At 42.8% G+C, this 15,664-nt stretch overlaps 1 protein-coding gene across 2 annotated transcripts in view; it reads left to right on the forward strand.

The window, feature by feature from the left end:
• CREBBP (CREB binding protein) overlaps positions 1-15,664 on the forward strand; it is a 162,457-nt gene that overhangs the window by 77,296 nt on the left and 69,497 nt on the right. For both annotated transcript variants that reach the window (XM_010376035.2, XM_030924411.1), the window contains exons 4-5: positions 11,003-11,243; positions 12,536-12,649. In XM_010376035.2, the coding sequence (XP_010374337.1) occupies positions 11,003-11,243; positions 12,536-12,649 (355 nt within the window). The remainder of the gene's footprint in view (positions 1-11,002; positions 11,244-12,535; positions 12,650-15,664) is intronic.

Here is a 15,664-nt window from a genome sequence, read left to right on the forward strand (position 1 = left end):
AAAAAATTATTGTGTAAATTTTTGTTTGTGTTCCTTTTTTCCTCTAATCCTTAGAACCTATCAATGTCATAAGTATTCTTGAAGAATATATATATCAACAGTATTGAAAAAGAGTATTCTAAAAACTTTATGTTTTTAGTAAATTGGTAATTCTGTTGAACTTGGTCATTCGGCTCCTAGTCTGGTCCACCTGTCCCTTTGACCATAGGAATAGATCCAGTGCCTTCTACCTTGCAGGTTGTCTTTTTTGTTGTTTCTTTGGTTGGTTGGGTGTTTTTTTTGAGATGGGATCTCACTGTCACCCCAGTTGGAGTGCAGTGGTGTGGTCTCAGCTCACTGCAACCTCTTCCTCCCAGGCTCAAGCGATCTTCCCACCCCAGCCTCCCGAGTGGCTTGGACCACAGGCATGTGCAACCATACACAGCAAATTTTTTGTATTTTTTGGTGGAGACAGGTTTTGCTGTGTTGCTGAGGCTGGTCTCAAATTCCTGAGCTCAGGAGATCCACCCACCTGGGCCTCCCAAAGTGCTAGCATCACAGGTGTGAGCCACCTCTCCCGGCCACTTTATAGGGTTTCTTTGTGCTGTAACAACTAACTCCCACCCCTTCTAGGTAGACTGCTGGGTTCTGAAGGCTGTGGCTGTGGGTCCAGAAAGAGAGTGGGGGAGGGAGTGGCAGGTCCGCCGCGCTTGGCCACATTTCTTACACCGAGCCTTGGCCTTGGGCTCGGGCTCTCTTGCTTCCCTTGGCCATTTGCTTTCTCCTTTAAATCACAGCTTTAAGATTACTTATAAATCATTCTGGATTATTCCCCTATTGAATTTAGATGTTTTGTTTCATTTCATTTTGTTGTTGTTGTTGTTGTTGAGACAGAGTCTCTATCTGTCACCCAGGCTAGACTGCAGTGGCGCTGTCTTGGCTCACTGCAACCTCCGCCTCCCAGGTTCAAGCTATTCTTCTGCCTCAGCCTTCTGAGTAGTTGGGATTACAGGCACCCGCCACTGCACCTGGCTAATTTTTGTATTTTTAGTGGAGACAGGGTTTCACCATGTTGGCCAGGCTGGTCTGGAACTCCTGACCTCGTGATCCACCCACCTCAGCCTCCCAAAGTGCTGGAATTATAGGCATGAGCCACTGTGCCCGGCCTGAATTTAGATCTTAAATTTTAAGATAATCTTATTTTTTTAAAAATCAATAAACACAAAGCAAAAAGAAGAAAACACAAGAAACGTTTCGTCTATGAAAATAGCTATGTTGTGTTTCTTACCAGTTTATCACCTCAGAGGTGATCATCACTTCTTCCCAGGTTGGCAGCTGTGTACATTTAATGAGCATTTTCTTTGTTTTATGGCGCCACAGCTTTGCATACCCAGCTGTTGTAGGTCCTTATGAGGGAACCTGAGCAAGCAGTTATTGCAGAGCCAGCCTTCATTCTGCCTGATGTTCACTTTGGTGTCGTTTTCTGATTCTAGGTGGAGGTTATGGAGGAGACAGGTTTCCAGTTGGGTGGGGGAGCATCCAAGGAGCATGGGTTTGGACCCTGTTGGGATGTGGAAGGTTGCGGATGAGCAGCAGGAATCCCAGCCCGGTGTGGATCCTGGGCAGTGGTGGCACAGAGGGGCGACACTGTCCTTCCTTGTTCTTTCTTGGTCAGTCTCTCACTGTTTGGAACACAGGGTCTTTTGAAGACGTGATCACCTACTCTTGGACACACAGTAAAAAATGACTTATTTTTCTGTGAGGAATGTGAGGAAAAATGTTATTATCCACATTCTGTATGCACATCTCTGTTACGTTCTTAGCATAGAATACAGGCACTATAGGAAAAATGGCATTGGGGCTAAATTACCCAAAACCTATGTAGCAATAACAATCCTAGTAAAAATGCATGTTAGAGTCTTTTGAAAATTAAGGAATAGGCTGGGCACTGTGGCTCACTCCTGTAATTCCAGCACTATGGGAGGCCGAGGCAGGCAGATCACTTGAAGTCAGGGGTTCGAGACCCGTCTGGTTAACACGGTGAAGCCCCATCTCTACTAAAAATACAAAAAGTAGTCAGGTGTGGTGGCACACGTCTGTAAGCCCAGCTACTTGGGAGGGTGAGACAGGAGAATTGCTTGAATCAGAGAGGCAGAGGTTGCAGTGAGCCGAGATCGTGCCATTGCACTCCAGCCTGGGCGACAGAGCGAGACTCCATCACAAAAAAAATAAAAATAAAACAATAAAAAAAATTTAAGGAATACCAGAGTAAATGTAAAGAGTTTGTTTTTAAAGGTAGTTTGACAGCTGGGCACAGTGGCTCACACCTGTAATCCCAGCACTTTGGGAGGCGGAGGCGGGTGGATCACAAGGTCAGGAGATCGAGACCGTCCTGGCTAACATGGTGAAACCCCGTCTCTACTAAAAATACAAAAAATTAGCTGGGCGAGGTGGCGGGCGCCTATAGTCCCAGCTACTCGGGAGCCTGAGGCAGGAGAATGGTGTGAACGCGGGAGGCGGAGCCTGCACTGAGCCAAGATCGCGCCACTGCACTCCAGCCTGGGAGACAGAGCGAGACTCCGTCTTGGGGGAGGAAAAAAAAGGTGGTTTGACAGTGGAGTATACACAGTGGTTGAGGCTGCCAATTATGTAATAAGCAACACATGCAAAGAGCCTGTGGCTAAACCGAGTGCAGATGATGAGTGGGGTGAGTGGGCTCAGTGAACTTTGTGTTTACCTGCTGTTACTCAGTGGCTCAAAATAATAGGAAGGGGAGACTAAGGTTTAAACTAGTATGGCTCTCACACCATACTCACCTCCTCCTTCCACATTACAAATTGCGTGTGAAATGATCCTTGCTCCAGAAACATACATTGCATATATTTTAAGGCTTTTGACAGATAGCTTTCTAGTGCCTTCCAACAAAAGCCATGTACCCAGTTACCAGCATCACACCATCTTCCCAAGGCTAGGGACTGTCACCCTGTCCTTTTGTTTTTTTTTTTAGACAGAGTGTTGCACTTGTTGCGCAAGCTGGAGTGCAATGGCGCAATCTCTGCTCACTGACACCTCTGCTTCCTGGGTTCTAGCTATTCTTTTGCCTCAGCTTCCTGAGTAGCTGGGATTACAGGCGCGTGCCACCACACCTGGCTAATTTTTTGTATTTTTAGTAGAAATGGGGTTTCACCATGTTAGTTAGGCTGGTCTCAAACTGCTGACCTCAGGTGATCTGCCCACCTCGGCCTCCTAAAGTGCCGAGATTCCAGGCGTGAACCACTGTTCCCAGCCCACCTTATCCTTTAATAGGAGAAAATGATGTCATCTTATTTTGATGAGCATTTCTCTCACGAGTAAGATTTGAAGTGCTTATGTTTAGAGACATAGGCATTTATTTGAGTTGCTTCGGTCCTTTTCTTCACCAGTTTTCCTGTCACATTATCTTAGAACACTTTATAAAGCAAGGTGGTCAGCCCTCTGTGCAGGAGGAACACAGAGAGCTGCAGGATTGTGGCTCTACTGCTAAGTGGCTGGCTCATCACCCAGGAAAGGCCCTTTCCTTGGGGCCTCAGTTACTTCACCTGTCATGTGTGGCTAGTTCCCAGAGCACTCCTTCCTTGGTGATGTGTGTGTCTTCAATGAGCTGCTGTACCTTGGACCCTGAACACAGAGCCTGGCACAGAGTGAGGAATAAAGATGGACTGGGAGAAGAAGAAATAATAGCTCCATCATGATTTGTTTTGTCTTGTGTCTTTCAGATTTAATTTTTCCTGGTTCATCAATAGCCTTTACACTTGTTCCTAGTGGTTTTAGTCGTAGAAACAATGCCAGTCTTTATGTAATCTAGCCTCTCACACCTATTTAATGGTACATACAGTCTTCTCCTACATTGGAATCGCCCTTGGAGCTTTTGTTCTTTCTTCTCTCTTTTCTCAATGGTTTTGGTTTTGTTTTTGTCTTTTTTTAGCAACAGGGTCTTGCTTTGTTGCCCAGGCTGGGGTACAGTGGCAATTCACAGACACAATCATGGAACACTATAGCCTTGATCTCCTGGTCTCCAGCAGTTCTCCTACCTTCGCCTCCTGAGTAGCTGGGACTACAGGTGTACCACCACTCCTGGCTTCTTAAATGTCTTTATTCTCATTGTAAAGGTACATATATGTTAGTTTTAGAAAAATTGGGAAAAGTCTAAATTAAAAAAAAAAAAAAAAAAAAAAAAAAGCAGCCTTGTCTCTTAGGGGAAAATGGGAGGATCTGTATTTTGAGAATTTTTACTGGAAGGCTGGGCACAATGGCTCATAGCTATAATCCCGGCACTTTGGGAGGCCAAGGCAAGAGAATTGCTTCTGCCCAGGAGTTCAAGACCAGCTCGAACAACATGGCAAGACTCCTCTACAAAAACTTTTAAAACTTAGCTGGGCGTTGTGATACACACTTCTGTGATCTCAGCTACTCAGGAGGCTGAGATGAGAGGATCGCTTGAGCCCAGGAGGGTGAGGCTGTGTGAGCCGTGACTGCACTACTTTACTTCAGCCCGGGTAACAGTGAGACCCTGTCTCCAAAAATAAAAAGAATTTTTACTGGTAATAGTGAGGAACACTGCTTTATGTTCTGTGACTAAAGCCTTTACTACCTTTGCATAACAAAGCACTCACCTTAATTACCTTCCAATACTTTTACAATTTAATTTTTTATATTTAATTCCTCATCATTTTCTTATTGATTCTTCTGATTTTGTTTTCTCAGGAATTTTCCCCCAGAATGGAATGCTTTTTGGTATAAAAATAGTAGTCCCTTAAAAAGCTTTTTGTTAAAGCATAAAGGTCTACCTTATTGTTGTTACTAACTTGTTGCCTTAAATAACAGTCATTGGATGTTCTCTCCCACAAATTCAGGCAGGGCTTGGTTGGCCCATTCCCCTGCTCCACATGGCTTTGACAGGGGTTATTTGAGGTCTGCCTTATTTTTCATGGCTGCCTCTTATTTCATTATAGGTCTGTAGCCATAGGATGTTTAATTAGTCCACCTTTCATAGGCATTTATAATTTTTTCCAGTTTTTAATATTGAATCAGAATGTGATGCATTATCTTTGCACACATATTTTAACATACTTGTCCAATTACGTCCTTAATAATAAATAATGAGAAGTGGAATTACTGTCAAAAGAAATGCATATTTTTCTTTTTGATACATGTTGCTTTCCAAAATTATACTGAATTGCCAGAGTACTTGAGAATTGCCATTTCTTTATATCTTCATCAATACCAATTAGCAGTTTAAAAATCTTGGCCATATTGATAGATTAAAAATGTCTCATTGTTTTATTTCTATTTCTTTAATGATTAGTAAGAACTTTTTAAAAACAGCTTTTTAAGATATAATTCATGTACCATATAGGCCTTGCTTTAAAGTGTGCAGTTCAGTGGTGGTGTATTGTGTAACCATCACCACAATCAATTCTGAAACAATTTCTCCACTCCAAAAAGAAACCCAGTACCATTAGCAGTTATTCCCCATTTCCCCTGAACCCCCATCTCCAGCCAGCCACTAGTCTGTCTACCCCCATGGCTGTGTCTATTCTGGGCATTTCCTAGAAATTGAATCACACAATATGTGGTCTTTTGTGACTGGCTTCTTTGACGAAGCATGTTTTCAAAGTTCGCGTTGTGGTATGTGTGGTTACTTCCCTTTTTATGGTTGAATAATACTCCATTTTGGATATATACCATGTTTGTTTTTCCCTTCATCACTTGATGGGCATTTGAATTGTATCCGCTTTTTGGTTATTTGTAAAAGGCTGTTGTGAACATTTTTTACAGTTTTTGTGTGAACATGCATTTTCAGTTCTTTTGGTTATATACCTAAAATAGGAATTGCAGAGGTCATATGGTAATTTTATGTTTGACCTTTTGAGGAATTGCCAGACTTCTACATTCCCACACCAGTGTATGAGGATTCCAAGTTCTCCACGTCCTGGCCACCCTGTTGCTATTGGTTAGCATTTGGCTTTTTATTGTAGCCATGTGGTGGGTGTGAAGTGGTACCTCACTATAGTCTTAGCTTGCATTTCCCTAGTGGCTAATAAGGTTCACCATCTTTTCATGTGCTTATTGGGCATTCATGTAGCTTCTTTGGATAAATGTCTATTCAGAGCTTTCACTCATTTTTTAATTGGGCTATTTGTCTTTTTATTAACTGAGTCGTAAGAGTTTTTAAAATATGTTCTAGATGCAAGTGCTTTACCTGTGATTTGCAAATATTTTCTCTTTCACTTTCCGTTTTCACAGTTCATTATTTTGTAATGGTATCCTTTGAAGCATAAAACTTTCTAATTTTTTATGAAATCAGTTTATTTTTCTTTTATCACTTGTGCTTTTGGTGACATACTAAGAAACTGCCTAATCCAAGGTCGTGAAGATTTATTCCTGGTTTTCTTCTGTGAATGGTATGATTGTCACTCTTACGTTGAAGTCTTTGCTCCACCTTGAGTTCATTTTTGAGTAGGAGGTAGAGAGGAGTCTGCCTGCATCCCTCTGCCTGGGCTGTCCAGTGCTTGCGCTCCTCTTCATAGAGAAATGATCCCTCTCTCCCTTGTGTTGCCTTGGCACCAAGGTGTAGAACATTTTTGTATTTGTTGTTTCTTTGTGTTTTGTGAGGTATCTGTGCATTTTCTTTGCCCAACTTTTTAGTGGGATAGTACCCTTTCTTTATTGAGAGCATTTGCATAAAAGAAAACCAACAAATTTGCTCTCAGTTTTTCACTTTTTAAACTTTATTATGTGTTTATGTTAAGAAGCCTGTCTCATCGTCATGTCCTAAAAGTATTTTAAATTTTTCTCTCCATTTTAATCCCTTTTTATTCACTTTAGTCCATATAAAGTGTTTTTTTTTTTTTTTTTTTTAAATAGAAGATAAGGATCCAAAGATGCCTCACCACTCATGAATATAAAGCACCACCTTTAGGAGACAGTCGTCCTCTCTTATCGGGGGTTTCACTTTCTGGGGTTTCTCTTACCAGCAATTCCAAAATAAGTGAGTGCAGTACAATAAGGTGTTTAGAGAGAGAGAGAGACCACATTCATGTAGCTTTTATTACAGTGTATTGTTATAATGGTTCTATTTCATTATTAGTTACTGTTAATCTTACTATACCTAATTTATAAATTAAACTTTAGCATAGGTGTGTGTGTATAGGACGTAATACAGTATATATAGGATTCAGTACTATCTGAAGTTTCAGGCACCCGTTGGGGTTCTTGCAACCTGTCCCCTGAGGATAAGCGGGGACTTCTGTATGCTAATTTGATGTATACATATGTCTATTTCTGGACTTATGTAAAAAAATTAGCTTTATAGTATGTTTCAGTATCTGGCAATACAGAGTGCCCCTTTATTTTTACTGTTTTTCAAAATTTTCTTGGCTCTTAGAAAAACAAAATCACACAAAATGTAGATTACTTTTGGGGCAGCTTCCACGACGACGGCTTTGTTCTGGGCTCTAAAGGGGGTTCGAAGTACTCGCCCTCCATCCTTAGTGCCTGCTTGCCAGTGGGAACTGGGCAGGGAGGTTGGACAAGTCTGAAGGATGCTTCTGACAGATTTGGGGGCCACCTACAGTTCACATCTAACTCTCATGGCTCATTGAACACCAGTCTGGGAGAGGAGGAAAGTAAGTGTGCCCCTGTATTTGTAACTACTTTGCAAAACTAAGCTAGTCCCAGACAAATATACAGAATTCCATGGGGAGGGCCAGACACAGGGTCATAAGACATTTTCCATTCCACCATTGACTGAACTTCACCCTCAGAATGGCTTTTGAGATGCATGTTGTAAACAGTATGTAGGGCTCATTAAACTGTACAGTTGTCCTCCATCCAGGGGTAGACAAATAACAGACCAAGTTTTAAATTTGACATATAGTTTCCAACCATACTATTTTGACATATGGTCAGGTGTAGTGCAAAAGACACTATTAAAAATACATGCCAGGCCTCACATGGTGGCTCACGCCTGTAATCCCAGCGCTTTGGGAGGCTGAGGCGTGCCGGTCACTTGAGGTCAGGAGTTCGAGACCAGCTTGGCCAACATGGTGAAACCCCATCTCTACTAAAAATACAAAAAGTAGGCAGGTGTGGTGGGCACCTGTAATCCCAGCTACTTGGGAAGCTGAGGCGGGAGAATCGCTTGAATCCAGGAGGCAGAGGTTGCAGTGAGCTGAGATGGCGCCACTGCACTCTAGCCTAGGCAACAGAGTGAGACTCTGTCTCAAAAAATAAATAAATAAATACAGGCCAGCTGGGTGCCACCACACATCTGTGATCCCAGCTACATGGGAGGCTGAAGTGGGAAGATCACTTGAGCCCTGGAAGCCAGCCTGGGCAACATAGCAAGACCTTGTCTCTGAAATTTAAAAAAAAAAAAAAAATATTTTTAAATCCCAAATGAAAAGCAGTGTGTTAATTTTTGGTGAATTAAGAACAGCCTGCTTATAATTTACTTGTAGAGCTAAAATGTTGGCCTAATTTTTATGTAATTTTTTTGGTGATATTTCTGTACTTTAAGAAACAGTGCGAGGACAACTATGTAGTCTCTTCAGCAAAGGTAGTGTCAGGAGTAAAAGAATGGAAGACGTAATAGATTAAGAACCTTAAGAACAACCGAATACAGGATGTGGGCCTTCATGGAGTCCTGATTTGTGCAAACCAGCTATGAAAGATGTGTTTTGGACAACCAGAGAAATTGGGATATGACTCAGTATTAGCTGATACCTAAGGATTGTTCTTTTTCTTAGGTTTAATGATGATTATCCTTTCCTTTCCATTTTTCTGTATGTTTGAAATTGTCGTAAATGTAAAAGAAAGAGACCTAAATGAGGCTCATTTTGTGTTTCTCCCATTCTTCTGTATCTCCATTCCTGTTGATTTCTGGATGGACCTTCCAGTCCACGGGAATAAGCCAGTCGAGCATTGGACTTAACGCCAGTATTGCATGCTTGCAGGGGCAGCTTAAGGGCTGTTTGCTTACTGAAGCTTTATTTACAATTATAAAAATTAAAGGAGGGGGCCGGGGATTCCAGTTTATGCCCCATAACAAGAACTAGTTCAATGAGTGTAAAGTTGTAGAGTAACATGCCGTTTGTTCCAAGTCGTCCCAGCCACTGTCTGAGACAGTTTAGTGGTATGGGGCAGAACATGGAAAAACGCTAAGCAAAACGTGTGTGTAGCAGGGGAGATATGAGGCTCTATTGATTATGGTTCATACATAAGCATTTTAAGCATTTATATAGAAAAAGGAAGGGAAAAAACCTATCAACGCCTTAATAGTGGACTCCTGGATAATGGGATTTTAATTGTTGTTAATTATTTCTGTAGTAGTTCTCTAGCTTTCCAAAATTCCTGCAGTGTATATATATACTTTCATAATCAAGAAAAAATAAACGTAAGGGAAAGAGGCTATTTTCTTTTAGGAGTTGAGCCCTGCATTCATGGTGTTCTGCTTCTCAGCTAGGATGCTGATTTTGCTTTGGGTCCTTCTCAGAATTGCTTTGGGTCCTTCTCAAACTTCCAAGAATTTTACTACCAAGCCCAGCCACCCAGCTTTTCTACACACTTATTTTCTAGTTCTCATAACAGTAAAACAGAAACAAAACTCTGTAACCTTTTAAAAATGAGCTTTGATTCATTAAAAATTATTTTTATAGTTTTCTCTCTCCGTGAATGTGCAGTTTTGATTCATAACATTTTTTAAAAATCAGAGTGGCGTACTTTAGGGGAGGTAATGAGGGTTGTGGAAGCAAGCTGGAAATATCAGAGTACTAGAGAAAATTGGAAGTCCTGGAACTGTGGTTGATACTGTTGCACATTAGGAACACTTCTCTTATTGCCTAAGTCTTTTTTATTAAGTTAATCTGAAGAATGCTTGTAGTTTGTGAAGAGTAAGACTCTGTGGGTCCCCTTTTCCATTTTCCTTGCTATTAAACGGTTTGTTTGGTTTGGCTTCTTATTTCAGGCAACTGAAAGCAAACTCTTTCTGTACTTTTAGCAGATCACCAGATCTTTAAAAATTATCAACTATCTGAGTGGAAATTTTAATGAGAAACAAAGCATAGGACAAGAATGCATTTCCCATTGTACTGGGTGGTGTATTAAGGCTAAGTGTCATTAGTCTTTAGGAGAGGTAATGTTTGCTGTGAAATCAAGCTGCAGGCATTGCCCTTCTAGTCATGTGATAATGAAATCCAAAAGGTAGCTCTGATTCTTTTTGCTACATCAGATGTTTGCAGTACATTGCAATTGGTCAGGCCTTGGCAATCTTTTTTTTTTTTTTTTTGAAACGGAGTCTCTGTCGCCCAGGCTGGAGTGCAGTTGCGCCATCTCAGCTCACTGCAAGCTCCGCCTCCCAGGTTCACACCATTTTCTTCTGCCTCAGCCTCCAGAGTAGCTGAGACTACAGGCACCTGCCACCACGCCTGGCTAATTTTTTCTATTTTTTAGTAGAGATGGGGTTTCACCGTGTTAGCCAGGATGGTCTCGATCTCCTGACCTCGTGATCCACTCGGCCTCCCAAAGTGCTGGGCTTACAGGCGTGAGCCAACGCACCGGCCGGGCCTTGGCAATCTTTTTAATTATGTTGAACCCTATGAAATTGCTAGTGTTTGGCCATTTGGGACATACAGAAACAGCAGTTTCATATGGTCCAGTTGATATAATACACAGCTTTTCCTGTAGTTGTGTGCATCGTAGAGTGAGTTGGGTTTTGGTTGCTGCAGTGAAGAGCCAGCCATTGTCTTGCTTGGGTGATAATTGTATACAAGTGAACTTGAATCAGTCTTGCTGCTGAGTTGGGTTGATTTCTGTGGTTCTGAATCTTCTTAAAGTCGTCAGTGGATTAGAGAACTACACCAGCCTTCTTCTCTCTGTGGTCAGTATTATCCATCAACTTTTGCTTTTGTTTGAGAAATAATTAATGAATATGAGTTGGAACTCTGAGAGGTTAAAGTATTTTTATTATTTTGCTTTATTTTAGTCTCAGATGCAAACATCAGTGGGAATTGTACCCACACAAGCAATTGCAACGGGCCCCACTGCAGATCCTGAAAAACGCAAACTGATACAGCAGCAGCTGGTTCTACTGCTTCATGCTCATAAGTGTCAGAGACGAGAGCAAGCAAACGGAGAGGTTCGGGCCTGCTCGCTCCCACATTGTCGAACAATGAAAAACGTTTTGAATCACATGACGCATTGTCAGGCTGGGAAAGCCTGCCAAGGTAAGTGCTGTTTTTGGAACTCCTAGTGGCAGAGGTCAGGAAGAATTTTTCTTTATTGTTCTTACAGCAGCTCTCTGGTTCATAAGGCTCTGGCAGCCTGAGTGCTACCTTCCATTTGGTGTGGCAAAACATGTTGCGCTCACGTTCCCCACACAATGACAAGTCAGGTGCTCCAGGAAGTCTTATCTGCTGAAGAGAAAGGCGATTTGGTTTTCTGATACTCTGTGAACTTCTGCTGCTTGAAGCTGTGCCCCGTATTTGTTCTTTTCCTCCTTCCTCTGTCACGGAAGATGTTGGTCACTTCTTGAGCACTGTCTTTGTTGTGAATGTCTAGATCGTGGTTTTCTTTTGGGCAATGAATATAGCACACGCACGTGCAGGCACACGCCTTTCCTGCACCCCAGCATCTGTCTTGGTGACCTGCGGCCTTGCTCCTCTGTCCTGTGTCTTGAGGCAAGTCCAGATGGCAGTGAAGTTGTCCTTGGTGACTGGCAATGACATGGGGAACTACGCACTGTATCATCCCAGGGGAGGTGGTGAACTAGGCACTTCACGTGCCCTCTGTCTCCCCTTTTACTGCAGACACCTCTTTTCTACCGAAGGAAGTGTTTCCTATTAACAGCTATACTTTCCTTTAATCTTTATTCTCTTTCCTTCTCTTCTTATGCTCATAAACCTTGGGGGAATCTCCCCCTGGTCTCCCTGTCTCTCGTTGTGACATTTGTGAGTCCCTAGAGTAACCCTGTCGTAACAGAGAAGCAGAGAAGGGTAAGGTTAGACCTTTAGAAGCTGAAGCCGGAATAACCAGGGTCAGTTACCCTCTCGAGTACTTGTTCACCAGGTGCCCACAGTCCCTTTCAGAATCTCTGCAGGCTTCTCATGTGCTTCTCTATCTGTATTTCTTCACTGTAGTATTTAGGTGGTTTCATCTTGAAACGTAATTGAACATTTTTATTTTAAATAGTTACATCACAGAACTATTATTTGTTCTACCTTTCATTGCAGTTGTTTGGTATTCCAGGTTGAATAGTGTTTGTTTTGTTTTGTGGGCTGCCCTTAATCACCCATCCTTCATAACATTGCTTCTAGGGGAAGTTTTGTTTGGATTTCTCAACAGTCAACTTACAAACTTTTTGGAAAACAGCCTGTTTGTAAGTTGAGGACTGCCTATACTGTGTTATGGTTACACTTGTTACCATTTTCTTATGGAATCTGGCATTATAATTTAGGTATAATTGAAAGTGTGACGATTTGGATAGAAAAATAACATCTCGTTGTTTTTCTGGTCATAGTTGCCCATTGTGCATCTTCACGACAAATCATCTCTCATTGGAAGAACTGCACACGACATGACTGTCCTGTTTGCCTCCCTTTGAAAAATGCCAGTGACAAGCGAAACCAACAAAGTAAGTGAGCACGGGGGCAGAGAAGCTTGGAGATGAGAATAGAAGTTGTTTCTAAAGAAAATTCAGAGAGTAGGTAGGGAGTGGGCAGGGGTTATGAGCCACGGAGTGCAGGGTGAGGTAGGGCGGACAGTGGCCCAAGGTGCAGCCAAGCTCAGAGGGCAGGCAGGCTCTCTGTGTCAGGAACTGCTGTGATGTTGGACCCTGACTCACTCACTGCCCCTCCCTCTCCCTGCCCCCTGCATACACGCACTTGAAGCAGCATGGAACGGCAGAGTCACTTTGTTCACTGAGCCAACATGAAGACATGGTATTTCCTGACAGTTACTCCATATGTGAGAATTTAAATTCCATGTCGCTATAATGGCGGTGACGTCTTGGGGAGGGGGAGAGAGGGGGCACTTCTTTTGGAACTGGAAAGCCCTTATCCTGAAGTAAATTTTGAAGGCTCCGTCAGTCAGGCTGGGTCAGTATAAAATCCCACATGAACATTTTTGAAGGTTTCCCTCTGCGTGGATCTGTGGTCCCCAGACCTCTTTGTATAACTAACCATTCACTCTGCTTGGCAGTGAGAGCCTCTGCCTAGGGCTGCTGCATCCTGGTCATCCCGGTAGTTTTGCCATTGTCTAGGTTGTCTGTAGCCCTTGGCAAGACTGATTAAGCAGCAGTCCCTGCTTGTTGGGAGGCCTGCCTGGGGCTCTGGGGCTCCCTGCCATTTGTAGGCTTCAGGCAGTAAGAAGGATGAACCTCCCTCCCGTTTTTCAACCCTCTTCCTGTCATTTTAGAGGTAAAACCGTGGTCTTTGGGTGTGTCCGTCAGTTTTGGACAGCTAGGAAGTGCCCTTCAATCTCCTGTCCCCTCTGGCTGGAGGTGCTCCCTTAGCGACCCTTCCAGCATAGCACAGTCTTCCTCATCTTCCTCCATCTCGTCTGTGCCATCTTGCCACCCTCCCCTGTTTTGTGTTTTCTGTGTTCATTCCTCTCATTCTTCTTGATCATCCTTCCTCAAGACCCCGCAGCTGCCTAGAGAATATGTGCTGCTTTTCCTTCTGGTTGTTTCCAAGTGGCCCAGGTAAAGATAGAAAAAGTGCTTTGTTCCTAAGAGTACTGTGGAGTGGCGTGCCAGTGACAGCCCCCGTGGTTTTCCTTTTACTGAGTCTAACCCACCTCCCTCTGGCGACAAGGGAATAGGCAGCGAGCTGACGCTGACCCTGCTTCATTTAAAGCAGGGTGTCCCTGTCACAGAGAAGAGAAATGCCAGGGTAATGGGGCCTGTTATCTGCCTCCCTACAGAAGAACCACAACGAGTTTCCTTTAAAAACCAGTTTCCTGACCAGGTGCGAGGTGGGCAGATCACCTGAGGTCGGGAGTTCGAGACTAGTCTCTACTAAAAACACAAAATTAGCCAGGCATGGTGGCACATGCCTGTAATTCCAGCTACTTGGGAGGCTGAGGCAGGAGAATCGCTTGAACCTGGGAGGCGGAGGTTGCGGTGAGCCGAGATCTCGCCAGTGCACTCCAGCCTGGGCAACAAGGGCAAAACTCCGTCTCCAAAAAAAAAAACCACTTACCTAAAAGTCAATTAAATTATTCTTTGATTGACTAAAATTTGAATTAATAAACAATTTCCCTGGACATCTCTTATATAAAGTGACATTCTGGAATCCTGGGTCTTCTAGAACCAGATATTTGGGACAGTTGTTCTAATGGAATAGATTCTGTTTTTCCTCCCACGTTACTGTAAAACTTTTTTCTTTAGTATATTGTGATGGCTAAATTTCTTGTGTTTTAGGGCACATTTCAGTAATAGGCTCTTTAAGTGCCAAAATACTCGTTATCAAGTTTGTAGTTATACAATATTCCATGAATAATGAGCTAGAATTTTATTCTTAACTTTTAATCTGAGGGTGTGGCTTTTTGGGGATCTTTTGTTTTTAGTACATACTACCATGACAGTTGTAAACTTTTGTGATCTCTCTTTTTAAGAAACGCTTATGTGGTTTTTGTTTTAAAAGAAAAAAGAAGTGTATGTGGTTTTCTTTTTTTTTAACCATCCTTATAACTGCTGGAGTGTTGTGAAAATTGATTGTGTGCCTGCTCTCTCAAGTGGTAAACCACAGGTTTTCTACTAGTCATAATGTAAGATATTACCAGGATGATCTTATAAAGTCACAAGGAAGATTTAGATTAACTTGCTGCAGGGTTTTGGTAGTTTGTTACAAAAGTATGATTGACGGGGTTTCAGCGGTATCCTTTCTGTACCTTTTGTTGTTTTTTTCTCTTCTCCCAAAGCAAATTATGCTTACGGTGTGGGAACTCGTGAGTTAAGAACCCAGAGAGGAAAATGTGAATCTGACCCTACTTTGGCTTAAGGTTGGGTTTTGAAGACGATATATATGTTAAAAATAATGTAAGAGTGACCTCCCTCAAAGGACTGAGGTAGAGACAAGTCAGTGCAATCAACATTATTTTTGAGGAGAATTGGAGTGCACCTGACTACTTTATAGAGAAAGGTGAGACTTGGTGGAGCCCAGTGCAAACAAAATAATGAAGGAAGAACATTTCAGACAGTGGGGACAGTGTCTGCACAGTGCACAGCTTGTGAGGGCATGCATTTGACTGGACTGGGGTTCCTGTGCAAACAAGGTGAACCGAAAGGTGGACTGTGGTGAGCTCCTGGAAGCCTCAGGGACTCTGCCAAGACCCACCTGTGCTCGCTCTATGGCGACCGCCTTAGGGGCTCAGGACTCTGCTTTTTAGGCAGTGTTTCCCACAGGCCAGCGCTGGTCTTAACTGATGCACACTTCCTTGGTCAGCACATGCTGCACTCTCTAACTTCTGTGATTAATGTCTCTACTGAGAGAACCTTCCAGAATCACCTGTGGAGCTAATCTGAGGTTCTTTGAAATGAAGCCCAGACCATTGATTACCTTTTGGGCCTATGTTGAGTTTTGTTTGGTTGGTTTGTTTGTTTTGAGACAGAGTCTTGCTCTGTCACCCAGACTGGCTTGTAGTGGCG

The sequence above is a fragment of the Rhinopithecus roxellana genome, chromosome 20 (genome assembly GCF_007565055.1).
Source record: "Rhinopithecus roxellana isolate Shanxi Qingling chromosome 20, ASM756505v1, whole genome shotgun sequence".
Lineage (NCBI taxonomy): Eukaryota > Metazoa > Chordata > Mammalia > Primates > Cercopithecidae > Rhinopithecus > Rhinopithecus roxellana.